This window comes from Falco punctatus (genome assembly GCF_963210335.1).
Source record: "Falco punctatus genome assembly, chromosome: 20".
Classification (NCBI taxonomy): domain Eukaryota; kingdom Metazoa; phylum Chordata; class Aves; order Falconiformes; family Falconidae; genus Falco; species Falco punctatus.
Genome location: NC_137600.1, coordinates 3,580,092 through 3,607,737, shown reverse-complemented (window position 1 = coordinate 3,607,737; position 27,646 = coordinate 3,580,092). Strand labels below are relative to the sequence as shown.

The 27,646-nt window shown below is 54.2% G+C and overlaps 1 protein-coding gene across 11 annotated transcripts in view; it reads right to left on the bottom strand.

Moving 5' to 3' along the window:
* PEBP4 (phosphatidylethanolamine binding protein 4) overlaps window positions 1-27,646 on the bottom strand; it is an 80,598-nt gene that overhangs the window by 15,003 nt on the left and 37,949 nt on the right. For 10 of the 11 annotated variants that reach the window (XM_080370601.1, XM_080370604.1, XM_080370603.1 and 7 more), the window contains exon 5: window positions 25,864-25,962. The exons of the other annotated variant lie outside the window; for it this stretch is intronic. In XM_080370601.1, coding sequence (XP_080226727.1) covers window positions 25,864-25,962 — 99 coding nt within the window. The remainder of the gene's footprint in view (window positions 1-25,863; window positions 25,963-27,646) is intronic. 11 annotated transcript variants of the gene reach the window in all.

Here is a 27,646-nt window from a genome sequence, read left to right as displayed (position 1 = left end):
CCTGGTTTAGGCGTTGCTGGCACACACGCTTTGCCTATCTGCACCTTTCCCTAACGATCTAGGTGAGGGGTCCAAGCCAGTGGGGTGGAGGCTGTGATGACACTTGGATGGTTTTGAAACTTCAGCCTCTGTTGAAAAAGGAGGTTTTGTGTTGTTTTTTAAAATGTCTGTTGTATTATAGAGGCAGAGAGTAGCGCTGGGATGGGGGGAATGGGATGCAGGATGCTGGGCTCTGGCCCCAGATGAGCAGCCAAGGGGCTGCAGGAGGGCAGGTGAGATGTGGCTTTGCCAGGACACTCACAGCGTGGGTATAAGTGATGGATCTGGGTGTCGAGGCTGGCTGCCTTGCCAAAAAAAAAAATGCATGAAGGAGTTTTCCTGCTACCCCTTCTCTCCCGGGTCCGTGGCAGAGAAGCGTCAGGGTTTGTTTAAGTGAGCAAATTGCACCGGCTGAATAAGAAGACGATTTCAAGCAGGTTATGGAAAAGGCTGTACATGCTCTGATTGCTGTCTACACCGTCTCTGCCTTGCTTTCGTTCGCGGTGGCTGAAAGGCAGAGCAGCAGCGGGCAGGCAGCGGCACATGGTGGGTGGGTGGGGGGGGGCTGCCACCTGGTGCACCCCAAAGACCCTTTCGGAGAGCGTTGCAATCGTGTCCTGCACGGTTACACCCCGTCTCCCAGCCCCTGGGCCTCTGTTGTAAACCGGGATGATAAATGATGGATGCGATTGCTAAGAACAACAGGGATGTTGATAGCAACCCCAGGGGCGTGTTAGGAAGCTGCATGGATGCCGGGCTCTGCGGCTGGCTGGATTTAATATCCCCGCGGTGTTGCAATTGCGGGCGAGCTCACGGCGGAGCTGGCTGCTGGATGAGTCACCCTGACCCACTGGCCCGGTGCTGCTCCACAGAGGGGAGGGCTGGGGTGGGCTTCATCCCACAGGCAATCCAACCCAGACCCCCCGTCAGTATCCCCTGCCTCCTCAGTGCTGGTGGGATAATGACTGATGCTGCATTGCTGGGGCGGGAAGTGGAGCTGGGTTTGGAGGAGGAAGAGGAGGAGGAGGAAGGCCTGAGGATGGCTCAGGTGCGGGGGGCAGAAGGGGAAGGGAGGTTTTTGCACCTCGCCGAGTTTTTGCTCACTGTGGCAGGGTGGCACCGCTCAAAACACGCCGCTTGCAACACCGATTTTCCCAGCAGCCGCTGGACCACACCTGCATCGCTCCGCGCAGCTGCGCTGGGCTTTGGCACAAGCCTGGTCCTTCTCCAGGAGGTCCACTGGGATCTGCCCCCACCTCAGCCCATGGAGCTGGGGGGCAGGTGCCCCTCGATGCCCCCAGTGCTCTCAGCTCTGCTGGGGCATCCTCAAAACACTGCAAAAACGCCAGAGAAAGGTGCACTAGGAGAGGTTTCAAAGCCATGAGCAAAGCCCCCAAGATTTCGAAGTAGGGAACAAGCTTGAACTGGCCAGAAAAAGGGCTGGGTAGGACTGAGAAGGTCTTTTCCATCCCAAGTCTCTACAGTTCTTCAGAGTGGAAAACTTGTTTGCTCTGCGTGCGTGTAGCTTTAAGATGAGCTTGCTTTTCCAGCAGCAGATTTCCGGTAGATTCTTGGAGAAACACCAAATTTTGCCTAATTCAGTCATTTAAAGGCCTTGTAGCCCGATTCTGTGTGGACGAGAGCGGAGCCTGCATTGAAACCTTCCTGTAGGGCCAGGCGCAGGACAGCCCTGAGGATATGCCCATGGGGAGACTGCCGGCTGCTTTGCCTTTGGGGATGGGAATATATTGGCTTCGGTGGCTGCAAAGTGCCAGCACGTTGCCAGCACTGCCACCATCCAAGCAGTAGTAAACAGTAATAAACACATCTGTGGGGCACGTGGGCTTGAACCTCTCGTGCGTGAACCGCACGTCCCTCTGCGAGGCACAACCAGGCTGGTGGAAATGCTCTCAGCATCAGTCTGGTCCAAGGGGAGGAGGGCAGGAGCCCAGGGGGTGCTGGAGGCAGTGATGCTCGGTGCACAGGGCCCACCATGGCTACTCTTAGACGTGATGGGAGGCTTTTATGGATGAAAATATAGCCCTGGCACCTCGGACGGTGCTGCAAGGCTTTAGGAGCACAGAAGAACCTGATGGTTTCCAGCAATCCCAAAAGAAGCATCCCCTCCCGCCTCTCCGGGGTGGTCCTGCACTTCAGAGTGGGTTTTTGTACTGCTGACACGATGCAGAGGCCGGGTCCATGTGGATGCACTAACAACAGCTGGGGTTGAGAGCCCAGAGCATGAAACCTGGGAAGGGGGTGTTGAGCCCAGATTTTGGGGGGTGATACCCAGCCATGAGTACCACCCCGGTGGGCTGGGAGGCAGGATGCTGTGTGCATCACTCCCCCAGATGCTCCAGGGATGCTGCATCCCACCCTGGCAGCCAAGCAGGGGGGGGCACCTCGGGGCTGGAGAGCGGCCGTGGGTGCACGCACACGCCGCAAACCTCCCCTGCAAATTCCTCCTCCCTGGGGTGTCTGATCCCCGGCCCAGCCACCTTCCTGGGTGCGGGGGTGGATCAAAGCCCGCGCGTGCCAGCCCTGCTACCGCTCTGGGCCAACTTGGCTATTTCGGCTTTGTTAATCTGATGGGAGCACTGGGGAAGGAGCGTGGGGTTGATTTTTTTGATTTTTTTTTTTTTCTTTCATTTTTGGTTGTTGTTGTTTTTCCTCCTTCCGTTGGCCAAATAGCATCCCCTTTGCATCTGATGACGACACCCCCGGCTGGGACTCGCTGGGAGGGGAACTGGCTGTCTGGCCCCCGCCAGCGCATCCGGGCTGCCGTGGGCTCGGCCTCGCCGTCCACCTCCCCCCCTCCCCCCCCCCCCCCCCCCCCAAGCTGCTTCCTGACAGTGGGACTTGGCAGCACTCGGAGGGAGAGTCCAGAGCTGCCCCTGGGACGGGAGAAACTCCAACAGGAAACATCCTTTGCTGGAGCAGCGCAAGTTCTCCCTCCTGCTTCCCTCCTGCGTGCTATTTTTTGGGGGGAAGGGGGGGCGGTTCTTGCAGGATGAGCGCTTTGGGATGCTGACGAGCCCTTTGCATTGATTTAGATGATGAGAAAGAGCCAGGCACGCCTTCTCACCAGCGCTTTTTGCTGCTGAGCATCCTATAGCCCCTGCCTCAAGGCAGACCCACACTGGGGTTTGCTGACCCCCCCGCAGACATGCCCCCCAGCAGGCAGCAGCTGCCTGGGAGCCGGAGTGGTACAGGCAGAGATCTGGCATTGCCCGTCCCGAGGATGAGGGGTTAACGGCAGCGGTGCTGCTTTACTGCACGGCTGGCGGGTGCTCAGTGCTTCGCTGCCAAGGCTGCTCCGGCGGTGCCATGGACTTCCCTTTCTTCCATAAAAGTCCACCGGATCCGGGCTCCCGTGGGATGCTCTCGGAGCGGGAAGGAGGGGGCCGAGCTGCCCTACCTGGGGCACATGCAAGCGCCAGGGGCTGTTTATGCAATGCCCCGTGCACCTCCCAAAAAAACCACCTTGGGAGCCAGCACTCACCCTGCTCCCTCCCCTGGCTTGGGCTCCAGAAAGGGAAAACTCATTTTTGACATATTTTGGGGGCGGCGCGGCGTGCGGTGGCCCCGTTTCAGCCCAGCTGGGCGAGCACATGGGGAAAGCCAAGAGGCGATGGTGGGGCTGGGGCCGGGCAGCGCAGCCACGTGCTGCTGCTCGCTGCATTTCAGCATCGCTCAAACAGCCCCGCTCGCACCCGGGCTGGGGCTCAGACCCACGGCTCCTTGTCCAGCGGGATGTGGAGGTGGTGGAGAAGCCGGGAGAGAGGAGGAGCAGTGGGGGGTGTTCCCCCAGGGATATCCATTGGTGCTACCCGGGGCTCTTTCTGCACCATCTCCTTGCACAAACCATGCTTTCCTGCCACCTGAGGCTGGGACATTCCCCCCTCCAGCCCCAACAAGAATAGCTCCCCACCTCCAGCCCTGATTATTTCGGGTGATTTGCGGGTGGCGGTGCAAATATAAAGACCAAAAGGTCCCTTCCCAGCCCTCTTCCCAAACTAAGGGGCCAAAACTGCATTTTCCCAAGTACTCGGCTGGAGCAGGAAGGATATACGGCGACTGCAGGAGCTGCTGTTACCTACAGGGATGCTTGACCTGGCCCCACACAGGCAGCACAGCCTGCTTTCAGTTCAAACCCCACAGGTTTAGGACCCAGCTACATCCAAACTCCTCCCCAGCCTACAAGCAGGTCTCTGTGTTGGGGTGGGGGTCCCTGCAGCAGGCTTGGCGGGGGGGACCTGACCCCACAACCGGCTCACAGCCTCTCTGGCTTGCAAGCAGCACGATGCGAGCCCTGTATCAGTTACAGCAGCAGACAAGATGTCATCATACCAAGAAGCTGGGGCTTGCATCAGAAGTGTCTTGCAACGAAGAAAGCCAAATTTTTACAGGAGAGGCGCTCACGCTCGCTCTCATACACACACACACACACACACACACCGAGCCTCGGTAATTAACTTAATAGGTTTCTTACAGAATGCCCCGTGAGTGATGCTCAACATATTCAAGTGTTGACAAGACGGCGCTGAACCCGACGCCTACACAACGGGCAAACCAGGCACTGAGCGCAGACACACCTTCATTGTCTGAAACTTGTAGTAAAACTCCAAACCCGCCCTTGTGAAATGGGGAGCCGAGCAGATGGGGCTGCGTAACCCTTTGCCTGCTGGCACCCGGTGGCAGAGCCCAGCAGGATGCATGCAAAGTGGTGGCGGGTCATCCCCAAGAGGGAAAAAAAAAAATTAGGAGCGTCTTGAACAGGTTAGAAGCCACTGTGGGTGTTTCCGTAGACAGTTCAGGGTGTGTTACGGGTGGGATTTAGCCCACCAGGACCATTTGCTGAGCAGTGAAATAAATCAGCGGCTTTTCATTCATCTATAAAAGTATTCACTCCTTAGAAATCTGCCGTAAATCCAGGGGAGGTGAACACGGTGTTGTCCTCTGGATTTGCTCCAGGTCAATATTTGAGCCACTAATAAAAAAAAAAAAGGGCTGAGCATCCCCTGGCAATGCTGGACAATCTCTCCCTGTGTCTCACCTGGATTTGCCCAGTTCCCAGAGGAGCCATTCCCTTCCCTCTTGCCTCCAGAAAGTCTTTCCTATAAAGGGCACAATTCTGGCTCATTTGTGCTTGATGCTGTGGGTGGCCTCAGCCCCCCAGCCAAGGAGAGCCAAGCCATGTCAACTCAGCACCGTGGCCCGACACCAAACACCCTCCCGAAGAGCCAACGGCACCCATGGTCACCCAAAAAATGAAGAGGTGGTGGGGGGGAAAATCTCTGGAAGAGGGATTAATGGGGAAACCTGTTTGGATGGAGATGTTTTGTAAGAGGCAGCAGAGAGCCATCTCCCGCTGACTCGGGGTGGGATCTTGAGTCAGGAAAATTGCTTAAGAAAGGGTGGTCGTTTGTACAGGTTTCTCCAGGTTGGGAAACATTCTCCCAGCGGCTGGGACCCGCGTTGTACAACGCGTGGAGCAATCACCAGCGCTGTCATCATTATGCTGATGAGTTCCCAAACCCGTCGGGCTCACTCGGCATCCCCACCGCCTGGGTCTTTCTGCAGCTGCACCCTCTCCCTATCGCGTGGGGATCGGCTCCGGCTGGATCCGAAGGGAAAGTCTTTCAGCGGATGCTGGCGATGCTTCATGAGCCTCGCAGCACCTGCCGGAGCAGGCAATGGGCTCATTCCGACATGTCGCATTGGCTGGAAAGGTTTTCAGCTGTTTTAGAGGAAGGGGGGGCTGGCCTACAGCCGGGACACGGGGTTTGGGTGGCTCCATCCCTGCCTCCCCATCCCCCTGCAGTCTGCAACCTCAGGGCAGGCGCAGGGCACTGCCGGGATGCGGGAGCTGTCGTTATCCCTGTTTTAAAGAGAAGTAAAAGGTGTTTCAAAGATTCTGCTCAACTGAATTAAAAGCACCAGGACTTTGGGCACTGCTGGTTTAGGGGATTTCTCCACCGGGAGCATGCAGACCGCATCCGAAGGGCGCGGATGCTGCAGCGATGCTGTTGACTGCAGGCGAGACCCGGGCTGCGGAACCGAAATCACAGGACCACGGCGTGCAAGAATTAAGGATTTCGCTGGGAGTTAGCTCTGTATTGTCAGGGAATTAAAGGTTTACCTGCGTGTTGCAGACAGAGCTTTAAAGGTTTTACAAACACATTAGATTTACAGCTCTCTGAAATTTCGACACCGTTGGGTTTACCCCGCCAGGGAGGATTTTGACCAGGTCGGGACAGTTCCCCTGATGAAACATGTGCTGGTGGGAACGGCAGTGGAAGCTGGGGCCCAGGCTTTGCCCACAGCCACGTGGCACCCGAAATCAACCCCAAATCCTGCAGAGAGCCTGCCTCGGCTCCTGCGGAGATGAAGCCAAGTGTGATAAAACCCTAAAACAAGCCTTACCCTGCCACGCAATGTAAAGCCATTGATTCAGCGTTCACTGGAAATAGGACTCTTTGCACTAAAGTCTCTTTTTGTCCCCCCAAAAAGCCGCAGGAAGGTTTGTGGGAGCTGGAGCATCCCTTCGAGCAGCACCTCTGCCAGCAATGGGTGCTGGGGGGCTTCCCTCAGCCCTTAGAGCATGTGGCTGAGGTGAGACCCGGAGGGGGCTGCAGAGCAGCGAAGGCAGCAAGTCCTGCACACCCCGCAGCACCTTCCTGAGAGCTTTGAAGGGTGAAAACCTGGAATGACACAGGGGAAACATGTCCCAAACACTCTGCAAAGCCAGGGCTACGCCGGCTGCGCTCTGGCCCGCTATCAGCTGCCGATCAGGTGTTGCGCGGCAGGCAATCGCAGCCTGTTGCATGCCTCATGCAAGCAAGGCCAGGCAGAGGTGCAGGAGGTGTGCAATGCCCAGCCTGGGGCTAGCAGGCTCACCCACACACTGGGAACTGGAGCTCTTGAGCTCTTGCTTGTAGCCCGGTGCGAGGATGAGCCCTGATGGCAGGCGGATAAGGCTGCCCTTACGTAAGGCTCAGGGTTGCGTGGAGGATGCGCGGCGGGAGCAGACTTGCTCTGGTCCTGGGCTGCCTGCAGCATGGCCAGCCCAGCCCGGCCGGTGCCGATGTCCCCGGGATGGATCCGGCCCCACATATGCCCACACACGGTGGGATGTGCAGCGCCATGCACCAGCAGAGCTAGCGGGAAGGAGACCTGGGGGTCTGGTCCCCTGCTCTGTCCCCCACACTGATGGTCCTCTCCCCATCCCGGTCCCTACGGCCGGCTGCTCCCCCCTACTCCTTTGGTACAGAGAGGTGCAAAATAGGTTGTTGTTCACGAGGGCGCTGGTGATTATTAATAATAACTCAGCTCCTTCGTGCTCCAGTTTCCTCAGCTCTTTGGCAGCGTGCCATCGGGGCCCAGTGATTTAGTGCAACTTAATTATTCCCAGCGTTTCATCACCTCTTGTTTTTGATGTCTGTGTCTGTGTCAGTGCCTCACCTTCGTGACTAAGAGAGCCAGAGAAACAAACTGCTGGAAAAGGGAGAGAAAGGGGGAAAAACCCCAAGCCGGAGGGTGTGGAGCTGCTGCTCGGTGGTCAGGCAAGGAAGGGAGGCTCAGGAAGGCATCCCATGGGGATGCTCGGTGGGTCCCCACCATGGTGCAGGGCCGTGCATGGGGATGCAGGCACAGGGAGCCCTGCCATGGGGTGCAGGGGGCTCTCCCCCCAAAACACCCGTGGTTTCAAGCCTTGGCAGTTGCTCCCAGCAGCAGAGTGAGCAACAGGCTGTGTCTGCTGCTTGTCAGAGGGACAAGACAGCGTCGGACCTCACCTGCCCCTTAAACACCTCCGTGGGGGAGCGAGCGGCTGCCTCAGCCCCGGGAAGTGTTGGATTTGCTGGATTTGGCTCACAAGCACCCGGGTGAGCAAACAGGGGCTGCCAGATGGAGGCTGGTAATAGGATTCCCAAGGCTCCCGGTCCTCCAGCCCTGCCACAGAGGCCAGGCTTGAGGAGCCACGAGCAGAGCCAGGACCAGCTCCCAGGATGGCGACTTGCATCCACCTTGCAGCCGCTGCACCCAGTGAGGGGACATGGGGGGGACACTGGGGGGACACTGGGGACACGAGGGGATGCAGGGATGCACAAGGGGTTCAAGCTGCCCCAGGGGAGGAGGGCTCGGCGCTGGCAGCCCATGGGCAGTGTGGGCAGCATCCTGCAGGTGTGCGGCTGGGTGGGGGACGGGGGATGCACAGCAGGGCCCGGTGCTGCCTACAATCTGCTGGATTTCCCTGAGAAGATAAAGCCAGGGGCAGGCAGGGTGAGGCAGCTGCCGTCATCTGCCAGACATTTTACCCGGGGCCAATATGGTGCAGCGATGGAAAATGGAAAAAAGTCCATTTGAACGGCTAAGGAGCCACTTCAGGGTGCAATAAGCGTGCCTAAGCCAGGTTTCCCACCCGCTCCTGCATCCCTCACCCCCCCATGCTAGTGCCGTGGAGGAGGGTTGTGACAGTCAGCGCATCCCTTCCAGCCAGAGCTGCTTATCAGCATCAATAAAGCAAGCACCACAGCAAACCAGTTGGGCTTTGCCCTGGGTAAAGCCACCGTGCTAAGCTAAACTCCGTTTTAAATAGCAATACTTCCTTTTCCCATAGTATTTCCCATCCATTCATTTCCAAGCATGTTAGAAAAGTGGGTGGGTGTCAGTAACCACATTTTATAGGTGCAGAAGCGCTAGTTCAGCGTGTTCAGTCACTAAACCGGTGTCAGTGCCGGGATTAAAGCACCTTCCTGAGCTGGCAGGTGCCTGGTCCCATCCCCAGCCATGCCCACATGCCGGTGGGAATAGCCCTAACCGTGGCGAGGTGCTGCCATGTGAGACTGGGGGTCCCCTACCTGGTCCCACTGAGCAGCTCAGCCAGCTCGTGAGGCTGGGAGCATCCATGTTCAACAAGGCATGGCAGCGGCACGCTTCCGAAGGGAGCAGCAACACAGGGCTCAGCAGCCGAGCGGAATTCAGCTGCACATCCCTGGCTGCTTGGGAGGGTACCTGCGGGATGTGGGATGGGATACAGGACCGGGATACAGGGCTGGGATGTAGCACTGGGATACGGGTTTGGGATGCGGGGTTGGGATGCAGGATGGGGATGCAGGGCAAGGATGCAGAATGGGGATGGAGGGTTGGGATCTAGCACTGGGATTCAGGGTTAGGATATAGGGTTGGGATCTAGCACTGGCATTCGGGGTTGGGATACAGGGTTGGGATGCAGGGTTGGGATGCAAGGCTGGGATCTAGCACTAGGATGCAGGGTTGGGATGCAAGGCTGGGATCTAGCACTAGGATGCAGGGTTGGGATCTAGCACTGGGATTCAGGGTTGGGATACAGGGTTGGGATCTAGCACTGGGATTCAGGGTTGGGATGCAAGGCTGGGATCTAGCACTGGGATGTGGGGTTGAGATGCAGGGCTGGGATGTGGCACAGGGATGCAGGGCTGGGATGCAGGATTAGGATGCAGGGCTGGGATGTAGCACAGGGATGCAGGGCTGGGATGCTTACGCTTTGCAGGGGGGGGAAGCAGGGCAGCCCAGCAGGTGCCCAGTCAAAGCAGAGGATGCTCTGTGGGCCGGCCGGGGTCCAGCAGCACCCTGCCTGCAGAGCTGGGGTGGCAGAGAGCCACAGGGCCAGGCTGGCTCAGCATCCCTGGGAGGGCACCCAGTGGCAGGGAAACCCAGGCTCTACTCCAGGCCATGCAAAACCGTGTGAAGCGCCAGCAAACTGGGGAGCGGGGGATGAGAAAGCCAGGAATTTTCATTAAAGGGGGAAGAAGAAAAAAAAAAAAAAAAAAAAGTATTTCCAGTATTTCCCTCTGTGTCTTTGGCCTGGTGCAGCCCTTCTGCTCACTGCTCTGTTTATACATGATAGACAACTAATTAACATCCAAGCCTCTTGAAAGGTCTTTTCAGAGGTAATGTACTGACAGAGGATGTCAGTAAGGAGCAGTGATTTGTCTAAGCAGTGATCACATTGTTTCAGACTGAATGAGGTGAATATTAAACTGCTTTAAATGCACTCTTCATAAAGCACTAATTACATACTCCCGGGGGAGTACGGGCAAGGAATACTAAACAGCAGAAAAGTCAACAGAGTGCTTTTTATAGTATGTTGCTGGGTTCTGTGTTTTTCTGTCTTTCTTTCTCTTGCGCGCTCTCTCTCGCGCTCACTCTCTCTCTCTTTTACAGTAAAATCACAGCACGCTGAAGAATACACATTTATAGCACAATGGTTCACATCTAATTATATGGCAATCATTAGTTTTAACCTGGGTGTATTATATTTTCTTTGATATATCGTGCCCCCCGGCATCTCTTCACATAGAAGACTTCCAATGGCATTTTCTCCCCTCCCTTGAAAAAATGTGCTTTTTTCCATCATTAGCATTTGCTTATATTTTTTTCCCCCCCTAAACAAAAATTTTAAATTGGCAGGAATAAAAGGGGCAAGGAGGGGAGGAGGAGAAATCCATTTAATCAAAATAAGAATCTGTTCCCTCCCTCCTGGAATCGTGCACTTTATTATTACCAAGGTAACTCCATTGGGTTTTTAGAGAGAAAAGGAAATACAGAATGGGCCATTAACGAATTCCTGCAGATCCTGCTGCACTCCTGGTCTGGCTCAGCCCGCCATCCTGATGGGGCGAACAACTACTCCATGCATTATTTATTTTTTGAATAGTGCAACACGGGGGGCAGATCGAAGTAACCACAAACCAAATCCTCCTTGCACAGAAAACCTCGAGATCCTCTTATCCAAGAAGTGGGGAAAAAAAAATAATAAAAGAGCAGCATGTGGCAGGGTCCAGCATCCTCGAGGAACCTGCTGGTGCCTCCTGGGCAGCCAGGCGAGAGTACCAGGAGGTGATGGGGACAGGGACAATGGGGACAGCGGCTGTTTGGCCACCGCCAACATCCCCCTAAATGCATAGGGTATGGTATATAATACACAAGGTCTGGCTTGAATGCATAGGGTCTGGCTCAAATACACAAGGTATGGGTCAGACGCGTAGGGTATGCCTCAAATGCACAGCATAGGTTCCATAAACACGGAGTATGGCTCAAATGCATAGGGTAGCACTCATATCCATAGGGTAGGATTCGAATGCATAGGTTTGGTTTTAAACACATAGGATCTGGCTCAAACACACAAAGTATGGGTCAAACACGTGGCCTACGGCTCAGATGCATAGGGTCTGGCTCAAACACATATATGGTATGCCTCAAATGCATAGGGTCTGGCTCAAACGCATATATGGTATGCCTCAAATGCATAGGGTCTGGCTCAAACGCATACAGGGTACATACAGCCCAAAAGCATAGATAGAGTCTGGCTCAAACGCATATAGGGTACAGCCCAAAAAAGCACAGGGTCTGGCTCAAATGCATAGGGTACAGCTCAAATGCATAGGGTCTGGCTCAGATGCATAGGGTATGGCTAAAATGCACAAGGTGTGGCTCAGACATATAGGTTACAGCTCAAATGCATAGGGTCTGCGTGCAATGCATAAGGTACAGCTCAAATGCACAGACTAGGATTCGTAAACAAGGGTTATGGTTCAAATGGATAGGGTCTGGCTCAAATGCATAGGGTACAGCCCAAAAGCATAGGGTACGGCTCAAATGCATATAGGGTATAGATCAAACACATATAGGGTACAGCTCAAATGCATATAGGGTCTGGCTCAAATGCATATAGGGTACAGCTCAAAAGCATATGGCCTGGCTCAAATGCATATAGGGTATAGATCAAACGCATATAGGGTACAGCTCAAATGCATATAGGGTCTGGCTCAAACGTATATAAGGTACAGCTCAAATGCATATGGTACAGATGAAAAGCGTAGGGTATGGCTGAAATGCATAAGAGTATGGTTCAAACATATATAGGGTATGGCTCAAACACATATAGGGTATGGCTCAAAGGCATAAGGTCTGGCTCAAACACATATAGGGTGAGGCTCAAACCATAGGGTATGGTTCAAACATATATAGGGTATGGCTCAAAGGCATAGGGTCTGGCTCAAAGGCATATAGGTTATAGATCAAATGCATATAAGGTACAGCTCAAACGCATATAGGGTCTGGCTCAAATGCATATAGCGTACGGCTCAAATGCATATAGGGTACAGCTCAAAAGCATACGGCCTGGCTCAAATACATATAGGGTTCAGCTCAAATGCATATAGGGTCTGGCTCAAACAATGCATATGGTACAGCTGAAAAGCACAGGGTATGGCTCAAATGCATAGAGTATAGTTCAAACACGTCTAGGGTATGGCTCAAAGGCATAAGGTCTGGCTCAAACACATAGGATATGGCTCAAATGCATAGGGTATGGCTCAAATGCATAGGGTATGGCTCAAATGCATAGGGTCTGGCTCAAACACGTATAGGGTCTGGCTCAAACACGTATAGGGTATGGCTCAAAGGCATAAGGTCTGGCTCAAACACATAGAATATGGCTCAAATGCATAGGGTATGGCTCAAATGCCTAGGGTATGGCTCAAACACATATAGGGTATGGCTCAAAGGCATAAGGTCTGGCTCAAACACATAGGATATGGCTCAAATACATAGGGTATGGCTGAAATGCACAGGGTATGGCTCAAACACCTATAGGGTATGGCTCAAAGGCATAAGGTCTGGCTCAAACACATAGAGTATAGCTCAAATGCATAGGGTCTGGCTCAAAGGCATGGGGTAGGATTGGAATGCATGGCTTTCCATGGACACACACGGTACACCCTGACAGGCAGGATTATGGCCCAAGCACGCTGCGCACTGACACCGCCGTCACCGCCGCTCCCCTGCCATCCCCGCAGCATCGGTCCCACTCACCCCTTCCACCCCCCTGCCCCTGCCCGGGCTAAATCCAGCACATGGGGCCTGGGATGCGCTGGCAGTGCCCAAAGCATCCCGTCTCCGGGTCTGTCATCACTTGTCCAGCACGTGATGCCCAGGCGGTCCAGCCCCGAGCCTCGGGAAGAGCAGGCGAGCCTGGAGCTGGCTGGGACCATGCACTGCCTTCCTTCATGGTGCAAACTTCCTCGGAAAGGAAGAGTCGTGCAGCCTTTAGATTTTTTTTTTTTCCTTTAAAGAACATGAAAGAATCTGATAATTACTTCTATCTACCACCCAACTGTACTAATTACCAACCTATTTCTTCACAGTATGACAGACACAGGCTCTCCAAAACACATAGAGATAAATTAGCACTAATTGGTTTTCCTCTGGCTGTTTGAATTAGTATTTAAAGCTCCAATTACAAAGCAGAATAATTACTATTAATGTCCTGTCGCAGTACAAAAGGCAGATATCTCGCGAACGAGTCCAGGTGTATTATTACACTGATTACAGAATATTTAACCTGGCTCGTTAAGACAAAGACACGAGGAAACTTTAAAAAAAAATAAAAATCCAAGAAGAAAGGGAAAGAAAACTGCAGATGGTGGCAGGTCCCTGCAGGGGATGGAGGGGGGGGTCTTTGAAACCTGGGATGAGAGAGGTACAAGGGAAAGGAGTGAGGGAGAAAGAGCAAAGAAGGAAAATACGAGGGATGAAAAAAGAGCAATGCTGTCAGAAACCGAAGGAGATATTGGGGGGATGAGGGAGCATACGAGCATCGCCCTTAGCAGCACAAAAAGCAGCGCATGGTGCTGTTGTCTCCTCCTGCTCCCAGGGGTCATGACCCCGCTGCCTTCCTCCTCCTCCTCCTCCTCCTCCTCTATGGGCACTGCAAGCTCCACATCCCTGGGAGAGAGCCCTTTTGCTGGGAGCTGAGCCCGGCTGCCCCCTCCCCAGCTCCCTGCCCAGGGATGCTCTGGAGCTGGCTCTGCACCCTGGGATGAAGGGCTCTCCCAGACCCCCGGGAAGGGGCAGAAGCATTAACAACACCTGCTGTCACCCCCAGCACCAACCTGCTGATCCCCTGGTGGTCCAGAGTCAGGATGGTCACCCCGAAACGTGTTCGAGCATCCCCCTCACAAGCAGCCCAGTGCTTATCTCTGCCCTTTCTCACACCCAGCAACTGCAGGCTCCCCAAACCCTCGACTTTCTGCGGCGTGTGTGCACACACATGTGCTCCAGCTGGGAATGCACAGCCCCATCCCTTATTTTTCCAGGAAAAAAGGCAAGGGTCTGGCTGGTTTGTTAGGGTTTCAACCATGTGGTGCCACTGCGGGGCCAGTGCCATGTTCTGCCTTTGCCCCGGGGTGCTTCCCTCCTCATCCCGTGTCAGATGCCAGCTTCAGCCATCCCTGGAAAATCAGGATTGGGAATCAGGCAATTCCTCTGGGCTGGGTTCTCAGCACCTGCAGCCAAGGGGGAGCGCAGGGCCCACCAGGACGGGGACACCTTGCAGGCAGGGCTTCAGCTCCGCATCCCCATCAGGTCTGCGGCAGTACTCGATGCTGCAGGGTTACACCCCACATCGGCCAGGACAGCGTGGGGAAGGGAGGGAAGAGTCACTTTCAGGAGTGGACACAGTGGCCTTCCTGTCTGCAAGGCTCCAGGACTCTCAAATGGGGGGCTTGCATCCCCCCCATCCCAGCCAGCACCCCTTGTCTGCCCTTGGAGCGTTGGGCAATGCTTTGCCTGACATTTCATCACTTGGGCACCGGCAGTGCAAGGTGCGGGCGGACAGACCAGCAGTGCCCTCTGCTGCTTTTGGTCCCCTGCCACCAGCCTGGGGTCACCCTGGGGTCCCCACCATCCCTGGGGGGCTCACTCCAGCAGCTCCACTGGGGCTGGTCCAGCAAGGGTCGTGCCTCCGCGGTGTGGCAGGTGATGGGCAACGGGCATCATGTCTGGCCTGGGGACTTTCCCAGAGCATCCCCATCACCTGAGAGGGCCCCTCGGGGAGCGGGGGGCAGCATCCTCCAGTGGTTGGGGGGGCCCGTGGGTGTGTGGCGAAGGGGAGGACGGGGAGGGATTTCTTTTTAAGAGATAAGGTGGGTGGCGTGCGGGGATGCCAGCTGGCGATGGGCTATATTTCTACTGACAAGGCTTTACCCTGTAGGTGTGAGGAATTCCAATTAAATATTCAGCCTATTTGTCTGTGTGTGGGAGAGGGTTTGCTGTGCAGGAGGAAAGCCTCACATTCAGCTCAGTAGCTAACCATTAAGAAAGAAATTAGCTCAGTTCATCAAGGGAAGCCAGCGGAGGGTTTTCCTCACTCTCCTACCTTGTTCCGGCCCTCGTTCAGAAACAGCGGGGAATAAAACCATTGCATTTTGCTGGGAAGAGGCGAGCCGGCTGGCTGTGCCTGCCCGGAGAGGCAGATCCCAGCCTGGGAAAAGTTTTTTTTCCCAATGCCAGGGGATGTGATCCCAGCTCAGCCCACCCCATCACTTCCCCAGAGGCTGCCGAGCAGGATCGATGCATCGGGAGACGGGTCGGAGGGGTGCGGGAGCTGCGTATTTAATTGCTCTCGCATTTACCGGCCACCTCCTTTCCGAGTCATTTACAATACACTAATTAATCGGTGGCAACCGAAAGCCCTCACTTCGAGGCGATCTTTCAAAGCCTGCCGGGAGTGCCCCGCGAGAGTTGATGTTTCATCGATGAAGGGCCCTTTTGCTGGGGCAGCGGCAGACGGGATCGATGGGGCTTCAACGATCACCCCTGCCCACGCGTGGGTATTTGGGGTCAGGCTTAAGACGGTGGAGAGGTCCTGGCATGGCAGCGGGTTGCAAATCCCCCAGGCATGCACGTGTGCCACCAGTTGGAGGAGAGATTGGGGTGAAAAAATGGTGTTTTGGTAGCAGGGATGCTCCTCCATGCAAAGAGTGAGGGTGGGATGGGGCCAGATCCTGCACTGGCCACGGGGGAGATTTGAGGGAGAACTGTATTTCAGGAAAGGAAAAAAAAAAAAGTTGCCATCGAGCTGATTTCACCATTTTCTGGAACCTGATGTGTTTTTGTACTTTTGAAAAAACTTTCCATCTCAGAATACCCAAATTTTAAATAGAACCCAAAGCGACAAGAATAAAAAATAAAAAAATAAAAAAAGATGACTTTTTCATGAAACCACAAACGATATCCTGTTTCCCTCCTGCACAGCGCCTCTGTTTTGGGGAAGAGAAGTTGTTCCTGACGGGAATGAAGCTGTAATTTCCCTCTCCCGAGTGAAGGCAAAACTCCTGGCTCCCCCAGGCGATGGGCAGTGTCAGGGACTCGGGTCCTGGTACCCACTCACAGAGTTTTAAAACATCTAAAAGTTGAGCCCAAGCATCTTTTGGAGGAAGGGGTGACTGTAGGTGGTGGGTGATGGGGTGCTACTGGGGACACACACACAAGCATCCCCATCTACAGGGGTCCCGATGCCGCACCGTCCCCTGGCTGATCCAACCAGAATGCAGCTCGTAGCCTCACCGGGATGAGAAACCGGCTTTAATCTGCTTTAAATCCTCCCTGCACATTTCAGGCAGAAAAATTAATCCTTTGGTCAAACTCCAGCCCTGCCACCTCCAGGCTAGCTAACCCAGCCGCGGGGGCCAGCCCTCCCACCACAGGGACATGTTCACTGGTGACTTTCCTGATGCAGCTGAGACGGTTCCAAAAGTAATCAGGGAGCAAAAGCCTCGGCTGGATCCCACGGGATGCTCCCTGCCACGCTGAGCTTTCCTCCCCCCTCCCCGTGCACGGGACACAGGACCCTTATGGGGTTTCTTAATCACTCCCAAATCCCTTCCAGCTCCGCTGTTGGCTTTATGGGGCAGAAAGCACCTTTTTTGGGGCTCAGCACCCCCACCAAGGAGCAGGATCCTCCAAGGACCAGCCCTTCAACCTTCCCATCCCAACCACTCTGCTTTACCGGCAGCATCCACAGTTTTTCCATTGGGATCGCTACATATATACATTTTAATATTTTAATTTCACCCCCCCCCCCTTCCTTTTCTTTTAAAATCAGAAGCCAGAAACTCCATAGCAACCCGCAGCTCCCAGGGTCTGACTCCAGCGCTTTGATCGCGCTGTCACTTCGTTTAAGGCTACACCCCGGTAGGTGTGAGGAACTCCAATTAAGCATTCAGCTGGCTTGCCTGTGTGGGGGGACAGGCTCTGCTGTGGAGGAGGGAAGCCTCGGCGCTATCGCGGTGACTAATCGCTCAGACACCGGTTGTCTGTGGCACCAGGGGAGGGCAGGGAGAGGGTTTTCCTTCACCGTGCAGCTGCCTCTGCATTCCCTTTTCGGGAGATATTGCGGCTCCCCGCCGGGCTCGGGGGCTCCCAAGCGGAAGCTGGAAAGATCCCAAGCATCTTCTCGGAGTGGCTGGGGCTCCACCGAGATGCTGCTGTGGATCTCGTCGCTGTGGCCCTGGGGTCTTGGCTGCTCCTCTTTGCACAGCCCTGGGGTCACGTTTTCAGAGGGAAATCAGATTTCAGAGTTTTTAAGGTACATATTTGTGCCTTGCGCATCCCCTTGCTCTGGAGGAACGGTTGGTGCCTCTGATGTGTACAAGCTTTTACGCCGTTTGGATGAGCATCCCTAAATTTCAGTGAGCATCACTAAATGTGGCTATCAAGCTCCAAAATGAGCACGTGGCCTTTGCCTGAACTCCCACAGGGAGCAGAGCAGAGCATCCTGCCCTCGGCCACCAGCCCAGCCCTGGCCCTGGCCAAGATGTGCCAGATTGGCTGCCACCACGAGCATCACCACGAGCATCACCATGAGCCCCACTTTACAGCACCATTTCCTGCATCCTCCCCTTCCCTATGGAAACAGCCTGGCTGTGGGCACCCATCCGGCTGGCAGGCATGCTGCAGCACACCGCAGGGCACAGCATCCCCCAGAGCACCCCAAAACTGCCACCCTGGCCGCAGCAAGGACATCTGCCTGGGGCAACGCCGGCTGCAGCACCAAGTCCCTGAGGGACTGTGGCCGAGGGGGATGCAGAGGTGGGGGATGCGGTTGTTCGGTCCCGGCACAGGGATGATGCCCCACTCCAGAAAGGGCACCAAGGCAGGGTGTGCCCAGGCTTTTTAAACACCTGCATGAGCAAGGGCAAGCGGAGGGGAGCAGGCCAGCCGGCGCGGCTTCGCCCCCGCTCCCCGGGGAGGTGAGAAGGGGGCCGGCAGCCGCCCCCCGCCACCACCGTGGGCAGCAGCAGGATGTGCTGTCCCTCCCCTGCACTTCCCAGCGAGCACTTTACATAACTTCTGCTGCTTAGTCACAGCTTCGACTCTTTTTTTTTTTTTTCCCCTTTTTTTTTTTTTTTTTTTTTTTTTTTTGGAGCGATTTTCTCAGCCGCATCAGAGCGCGAGTCATTTCGGCAAGGGAAGTCCCTTCCTTTCTTCCGTTCCCTTGGTAACTGCACAAATTTGCTTTTCAAATGATTCATGACCGGGGTGCTGTAGGAGTTCCCTCCTCCAACACAAATCGCTCCCACACAGCCACACATGCCCGATTAATCATTGATTAGCGTCTCTTCCACAAGGTAGACCCAGGGAGCGCACAGCCCCGTCGCTCTCCTCCGGCCATCACCGAGGGGGTCCCCGGATGCTCGTGGGGGACGTGGACGAGAGTTTGCAAGAAATCCCATCCCCGGACACATTTCATAAACTATATATGAAATATCCCTGAGGTGGCAGGGACACAACGCCAATGGGATCTAAGTGTTCTCCACGCCACGAAATCGGAGCTTGGCTCCGGCTGACGGTGATGGGTAAACCCACCCCCAACCCCCCACTGCATCGGCGCAACTTTATTCTTGACTTAATTTTTATTTTCCCCCTGCAACCGCCTTAGATTAAACAAGTGCTGAGCTAAACTGGAGGGAAACCCAGTGTGCCGCAGGGTCAGCCGCCACCACGGCCAGGCTGAAGAGACGGAGCCCAAAGGCAGAAAAAAGCCAGAAAAGTCCTTTTTGGACTGGTGGCGGGTGACATGCAACAGGGCAGAGCATCAGCCCAGGCTGAGCGGTGCCACGATGTGCCTCCGCACACCAATACCGGCACCGCGGCTTGGGAAGCAGGTTGGGATAGAGCCGGGAGAAGGTAAGCACCTGGCTGCTGGGAGCATCTCAGCTGGAAAATAAAATTAATCTGCAAAATATCTCCATACCATTTTGGTACGTTTTATCTGATTTATTCTCTCCTCGTTAAGAGGAGCTAATTAACAAACCATCGTTTAAATAAACAGCAGTGAGAGTGTTTGTAACCTCCACTTTATTGAATTGTGACAAATTATTAGCCTTTGCATGTTAAATGAAATAGAAGCATCGAGGGAAAAACCTTAATTCCCATCTGCATAACGAGGATACCTGCTGCAGAGATGAAGGCAGAGGGGCTGATTGACGGGGCAGCTCCTGGCAAGTGCAACACGCCACGTGTCTTGCACATGAAAACATCCCGAATAACCCCAAAACCAGAGGGGTTTCTGGATGCTGAATGGGTTAGCACCTCACATACACCCTAAAAACATCCCTATGCAATGGCAGGGCCCAAGCAAAGCCAAGAGCATCCATGGGACGGGGCTGGGCTGAGGGGAAAAACCTGTGAGCATCTCGCTGCCAGCAGCCCCTGCTTACAAGAGCCTCTTTGTAGCCGTCATAATCATCTCGCTCATCATGGATCCTTGGCAATATAATGATAATAATCATATAATGCACATCTGTGCAGAGCCTGTCATCCCGAGCGCAGCCCCGAGTGCTTTGCTAGGCATCGCGTGTGCAGAAGAGAAAGGTGCTGCAGCGCCGGGGGCTGTGGTGGGAGCGGGGGCTGCAGCCCTGCCGCGGTGCTGGGGGCCAAGCCGTGGCTGCGTGCCCTGCGCTGGCGCTGCACCCCCAAGCATGGTGCCCAGCATGGGGTCGAGGAGGAGGATGGCTTGGTGGGGTGGGCAGGGGCAGGCTGGGAACGAGCTGTGTTGGGGTACTCAGTGCTTTCCCCCTTTTCTCCCAGCCCCAAAATGGGTTGCAGCAAGCACAGGCGCGCTCGGTCCCGGCGACGGAGCCCCCATCCCCCCTGCCCCAGTGGGCTATTGGGTGCTGGGTCCCCAAGACACAGCAGAGCCGTTGCATGTCCCCCATGTGCTTTCAGCGCTTGCTGCGTTCCAGGGGGAATTGCTTAGTAGCAGCTTTTCAGGAGGTTTGGGAGTGTAATTACCTGTGAGCATCAATTACAAGGCAGGCGAGCATAAACCCGAGCAGCAGCTCCAGGAGAGCCCAGCAGCAGCTCACGCGGGGTGGGAATGCCAGGCTTTGCAGGGATGCACCAGTGGGTTTAACCCTCTGGCACGCGGAGGGGCTGCAGACCGAATGTCCCCTGGGCAGAGCCTGGGAAAGGATGGAGCACCCCAGGGCTGATGAACCCCGGCAGCAAAGGGCAGCGCAAGGACCAAGGACGGGCTGTTCCCAGCCCAAATGCCGCTGGCAGAGCAGGCACCGAGGTTTGCCGGAGTGGTGCCATTGCACCACGAGTGGAAAAAGAAATGCGGGGAGGGGGTTCCCCTGCGGCATGAGCGGCTGCCATGGGTCAGCACAGGCTGCAAGGAGGTGAAGCGCTGCGGCCAGCACTGTGGCCGTGCCTGCGATGGCCTTGTGCAAACGCATGCGCTAATGCAGGTGTGCATTTGTGCAAATACACGTGCTTATGCAAAAACCCACACTTGGGCAAACACATGTGCTCGTGCAACCAGCCACGCCTATGTAAAGACCTTCCCCCCCCCCCCGCCCCCCTCCCCGGGTGAGCGGGAGCCCCGGGGGCTCTGGCTCTCCCTGAGCTCCCTCCTCTCCCTCCTGCAGCTGCAGTCCTGGGAAAGAAGCACTTTGCCTTGATGCTGCTTGAACAATTCCCCAGCTGAGCTGCTCCGTGCTCCCACAGCTGGGACTGATCCGGCGCTGGTGGGGGCTTCCCTGCAGCAGCCAGCTCCTGCTCCGGCATCCGAGACCCTAGGGTGGCATCGCACCCTACGCTCACTCACTCAACCTGATGCTGTTGCCTACAGACCATGTTTAAAGGTAATACCAACGATTTGCTCTTCAAAACACACTGGATCTATAATTTCTATACTTCGTTCCTGAACTTTTGTTTTAAAACAATTGGCTGAGAAAACCCTTTTCAGACGATACTTGCAGAGAGCCTGATGGTAACAGCAATTAAACCCCATCTGTTTGCAACGCAGCCGTCGACACTCAGCTTGGGACACCGCACGTGGGAAACCTGTTCAACACAAAACCTCACCAGGGAAACACGTGCCCAAGGGCTGGCACCAGGCTCCGATGGATGTGGCAGTGCCGAGGTTCCCATCGCTGCTGGGGCGCTGGCGTTTTGGGGGGACCTGACCTTGCCATGTGCGGATGGAGGACCAGAGCAGCTTGAAGCACAAAGAAAACTGCACCCGAGCAGCAGCCTCTTGTGCTTATTTTGTGTTTCCTTAGGGTTTGGGTTTTTTTTTTTTCCCTTTTATTAATAAAGGTTTCATTAACAAGCAGCTATAGAAACTCACACCAGGGAACTGACTATTCCAAGGAGTCCAGTCATCAATTAAAACAACATTTCTCTCTGTTCTTTCCCTTTCAAACCTTTGGTTTAATCCCCAAAAAGTAGAGTCAAGAGGGCCCGAACGAGGGAGAATGATATCATGGCACCGACGGATCCATCTGCGAGGCAGTGGATCCCCCGGAGTGGTGGGGACCGGCGGTCCCACGGTGTTGCAGGGTCAGCCAGCAGCTCAGGGACACAGGCACCGTGGATGCTGGATGGTGACAGGATCAGGCCCGACGCAGGTGGGGAAACCCACCCCAGCACTGCAGCATTTCCCAAAACAGGGATCCCTCCCACCCACGGGATATGCAAAAGCTGATTCCCCCCCCCCCCCGTTAGCATCAATTAACCCAGTAAAAAGCATTCCCTGCTCCTCCAAGATTTTTTTTCCCGGCTGGCCACAGCTGGCCCCGCTGGGATGCTGAGCGCGCCCGGTTCACGAGCGCTCTGCAAAAATATCCCAGGCGCTTCGCCCAGCAGCCAAGGGGCAGAAATAACAGCAGCCGGCAATTAAAGCTGCTCCTTATGATTAGTGATAAATCCAAGCGTTGTGGATGAGCGTGGCCCCCACACCCTGTGCTGTATAGACACGCTACGGGGGGGAAAAGTTTGCTTTGGAGCACGTGCATCAGTGTCCCTTCAGGATGGGGACAGGGACGCTCGCTGGGGCAGAGTGCAGGGCCACACGCGTAGGCGAGCAGCCGGTCCCCCGCAGGTCCCTTCCCAGCCCCTAATTGTGCAAAAATACCATAACTTTTAAGGTTAATAAAGCCCTTGTTTGCTTAAGATAGCACCTGTTTCTATGGTGACACTTGCAACCCAGAGCCTGTTTATCAACTGGCAAGGAGAAACGCTCTGACAAATGCAACCGCAGGAGCGGGCACCGTGGGCCAAGAGCGCTGGGTGCCGGGATCTCTGGGACCGGCCAGGGATGCTGTGGTCCCCCCAGCACCCAAGTCTGCCGGTCCTGCACCCATGGGTACCCCACCTGACTCTGCAAAGCCATGGGAGCAACCTCAACCCCCGGGGGCTGCACCCCAGCGCACCCACTGTGGGGAGAAAAACCATTTCATGTGATGGGTGCTGGGGTGGGACTGGCTCTCCTTCACCCACAGCTGACACGCTTCCCTGACCTGACTCCGGACTCGCTTCCAACCAGCTCCGTGCCTCAGTTTCCCCAACCTCACCTCCCCGGGGAAGGGGCTGGCGGGGCAAGCTAAGCCATGCCGGGTGGCAGTAGCACCCGGTGGGTCCCGCTCCGCTCCAGCCTGGCGCAGGATTTTTCCTGGCTGGCAGAACTGGTTTCCATAACGACTTTCTGTTACAAACATATTTTGATAAAAATAAAGTTAAAGCAGCGAGGCTTTAGTGGAGTACAAATTTGCTGCTCTCTCCCTCCCCCTTCCTCCTCCCCAAGGAGGGGGAATAAAGACGGAAAGCTTTCCATTTGAAGGGCAGTATTTTCTCCCTTCTTTTTCTTTCCCCCACTGAATACAAAATGGAAAGCCTTGTTTACTGGATTTCTCTGTAAACTGGTTCCGACTCTGCCTAGTTACCTGATGCTCTACAGTATATACAGGATAATGTGATAAATTCATTTCCAATTCACTGCATTATCCTTTGAATATTTTAATGACTCATTGAATGGAGTTAAAAAAAAAAAAAAAAAAAAAAAAGCTATTTCAAATGAACAATTATGCTGCATTAGAGTAAAGGCTGATTATATTTAAACACTGCTTGCATGGATAACGGGACATATCGACCTCCGCCTATAAGAGCTAATTTGGCTCTTATCTCTAAATAATTTTACACTGCAAATTACCATGAAAACCTAAAGGGCTTTAAAAACATTCATCAAAAGATATTATTCCACTTTGTAGCAACATTTTTATTTAAATTATTTTGAATGGGAGTGAAAGCATCTCTCATGTTTGACAATCGGAGGAGCGGCGGAGCAGCGGCGGGTAAGGAACAGTGAGCGGCACCGCTGGGATGGGATGCTCCATCCCAAAACCCACCTGGGAAAGCAAAGCCGGAGCCGAAACCCAAACTTGGTGGCATGCCAAGGTACTGCAGCACCTAGAAGGGGCACGGAGGGCTGCCAGAGCCGCTGCCCTCCAAACCGGGGATGCCAGCGATGCTGGGGTGATGATGCCGGGGCGATGCTGGGGCGCAGGGGCTCTCGCAGCCCCCCAGCCATCGAGCCAGCCACCCCGTCCCTCCCGGAGAAAGGCACTTGAAAGCCCCTCTCTGCACCAAAGCAACAGAAGGTGTCATGTAAAGCCTACACGGTTATTTTAGAGCCAGTGTGCAAATAAGCCTGTCAGCTGAAGCTCCTCGGAGCCAAGACTTCCATATACCCCCCAACGATCTGCATTTCAACGAGACACCATGTGGCTGAGCCCGGGGAGCCGCCGGCTTCGCAGGAGCCGTTTGGGGCTGGGGCTTTGGGAAAGCTCCGGCTGCGGCCCCCAGGGGGATGCTGGCACCCCCCAGCCTGCGCCCCCGGCCATGGGCACCGACCTCGGGGCTGGGGCCACCTGGGTTTGTCCTGGCACCCTGCGAGGATGCTGCTGGGCTTGGTGGTGTCTTAGAGCGCACGGGAGATGTATAGGCATATATGTCTGTGCATACGTGAGATATATATACACACACACACACACACAAGATATATATGGGAGGGATATATATATCATATCATTATACGTATTTATATATACCATGTCAATATAGAATCGTCTAGGTTGGAAAAGACCTTTAAGATCATCGACTCCAGCGTACATATATTATATATAATATCTAATGGAATCAGAGAATATCTCAAGTTGGAAGGGATCCATAAGGATCATCAAGTCCAGCTCCCTGCTCATATACATACACATGTATTTATCTCATGACGAGAAAGCTGAAGGAATAACTGGGGTTGGGGTAAGCTCCATCCCTGGCAGAGACCAGGCACCTGGAGATGGGAAAGCCCTTCTTCCCAAAATTCTCCTTTGTCCCCCTCCTGCCTGGCCCAGCAAGGAGCTTTCTGATCTTTTATACTGCAAACTGAATCGCCCAAATGCCAGGGGGAAAAAAAAAAAACAACCACCTTCCATTTGTGCTGGAGAGCTGGTTTTAATCCTGCATTTCCCTTCTTTGCTTAAATGATCTTATACCCCCCAAAAAAAAAGAAAAAAAGAAAAGAAAAACACAATAATTAGCAATAGCGAATGCCTCAGAAGGATCTGTGTACAGAAGGGAAAACAAGAGCTTGGGCTTCTTTGCGTTTAGTAAATATTAAAATTAATGAGAGACTTTCAGGACCCTGTTGTTAGAAATGCAGAAGGGTTTCTGTGAAGGATTAAAAGAAAAAAAAGCCCTGTACACAAATCTCTGCAGTTATTCTGAAGCTTTATATTTTTCAGCCAATTATGAAATTCATGGAAAGTATTAATATCCAATTTTAATTTGCTCAATATTCCCATTAACAATAAAAAGTCTAATTAAGGTATCTGTACAAAAAGCCCTTAGCAGTAATTTCAGAGAATAATAGAGGAGAATGACGAGATATTTCTTGTTAAATGCGTGCTGCAAATTAATTGATATCTTAATTAGACTTCAGTACTAAGATTATTAGTTAGATTGATTCAGGGCTGAAACACCTAATCTTTTAAAAGATAAAAGCAAGCAGGAGAGAAACAAACCGGTTTTCCACAACCTTTCTGGAAGCAAACCAGTGGTCCTCAGGGACAGTTGGGGGGCGATGCCCCACTGCAGGGCTCATCCCTCTGTCCCATGGCCACGGAGCTGGGAAGCAGCAGGAATTCAAACCCATTTACCCCCCGGGCTGGAAACACTTTTCTCCCCCCAAATAATAAATAAAAAGGGAAAATTTGGCACCGACGAGATTTGCACCAAAATCACTTTTTTAACCAAAAAAAAAAAAAAGGCAGCAAGAGATGTTTGAAACGATCGGTTGTCTGCAGAGAGAACTGGTGGTGGGGAGTTTGCAAAGCAGGTTTTTTTTCAGCATTTCCTTAGAAGAAGAAGGAAAAAAAAAAACCAAAAAAAAAATCCCAACCAGCAATATTTTTGGACCAGCTTCGCTCTATATAGCCTGAGGAAGCACTCCCCTACCTACACGCCGAGCACCATTTACATTTCTCTCCCAAACGCTCATCCTTTGGGATTTCACTGAGAAGATGCTGCTGCCTTACCCAGATGCGCATCCCATGGGAATCAAACCCTCCAGGGCAGAAACGCCCGATGCACCCCGGTTCTTGGGAAATCCCTGAGCTGCTGGGACCCCAAAATATGGACCCTGCAGGGGGGACTCACTGGGATGTCGGTGACCAGCCAGTGCCTCCAGAAGCGGTTCCTGGGGTTGGCTCTGCTGGGAGCGTCGGGGTCCACCAGCACCAGCACGTACTTCTTGCTCTGCAAAGAGGAGAGGAGAGCATTGTGGGCATGGTGTGCAGGGCTGGGGGCTTGCACCCATGGGTGCCAGTGGGGAACAGCCCTCCAGGAGTTTGATCAGCTCCTCAAATACATTTTATTCGCACATTTTCCCATGCATGCATGCACACTTGGACGGTTGCATTCATGCAAAATGCACAGAGAAGGCAAGCGATGAACGTGCACCAGGGGAACACAAAGGCCACAAACCTGCTCAGGACGATTTACTCCTCGTGACCTAAATCTCTTCAAAGAGAGGAAGAACAGGGGTTTTCTGCTACCTCCGAACAAAAGGCACTAAAGAGATTTTTCTCCCCTGCCAGCCATCCTCTAACTACATCCTACAGCGGCACAGGGCAGAGCGACGCACCACGGCACAGGGGACTTTCCGCCAAGGGTTGCAATCCCTGGGAGAGGGGAACGGGATATTTTGGGGGATTTAAATGTAGCTCCAGCCCCAGGGCGGTGGCTGGGGACAGGCTGGATGCCCCAGCCTCCACGAGGGTGGCTGCAAGGAGCTAAGCCCTACCGAACAAACCCCAGCCTAACAAAAGATGCTGCATGAAGTCAAGGCTGCTGCCATGCACCCGGGGGGTTGGGTACCTCTCCTGGGTGAAACTGGTCAAAGAGAGCTGGGACTCATGGATGATACTGGCTCAGCCCCTGGGCATCCCTTACATCCCACCCCAGGTCCCAACCAAGGGTTCCCAGCACCCAAGGGTGCCACCAACACTGTAAGACAACGTGGATATTTTGGTCTCCCGAGGATGGAGCTGGGTTTGAAGTGACCTCTGGAGGCTGTGGATAGAAAACCTGCTGATCTCAGGGGATTTGGCAGGACCTCAGGCACCAGATTATCCTGCAAGCACCCAGATTAAGGGATCTATATCTTAATAAAACCTCCAGGTGCATCTGTCAGCTCGCCAGCGGTGCCACGCACCGCTCCAGCGTGCCCGAGGGCCGAGGTTTCATAAACGGCTGGGGGATTTAGCCATGCAATTCCCACCGAAATTAGCTGGAGGTCTGTGGCTAAATCCCCCGGTTGCTTGTGAAACCAGGCAGGGATTTTCACAGCGCGATGGTTGGGGTTGAACCAACCTTTTTGCTCTCTTGCAAATCTTGCAAGTCTTGCAAATCTTGCCCTGGTTGGGGCAAATGGGGCAAGCAAGCCCCGGGGTGTTGCCGGAGCCGGAGATCGCCTGTAGCCTCTTCCCTTTGCAGCAGCTGTGACTCGCTCAGCCCCCCTTGCAGACCCCATCCCCACAACAAGAACTGGTTTAACCTGAAAACGTGGATTTCAACCCCTTTAGCAAATCCCTGGCAACAGTTGGCAGTGAACATCCCAAACTTCTGCAACCACCCGGGAGCACGGCCAGCAAGGCGCTGCTGCCCTGGCGCATTAATCCCAGCCTGGCTCAAGGCACTGGCATCGTGTGTGGGGGGTTACATCCAGCACGCAGATGTGTGCATGGAAAAGGGGCTGTGATGGTACCAGGGTGTGAGGCTGGAGCTCGGGAGAGCTGCCACCTCCCTCCCCACGGTGCTCGCAGCTGCAGCCGGCTGCATCGCTGTGAGCATCCACGAAAAAAAATCAGTAATATTCCTTACCGGCGCTGATATCAGCATTTAAAGGAAAGGAGGGGGGGGGGGGGGGGAAAGAAGCCCG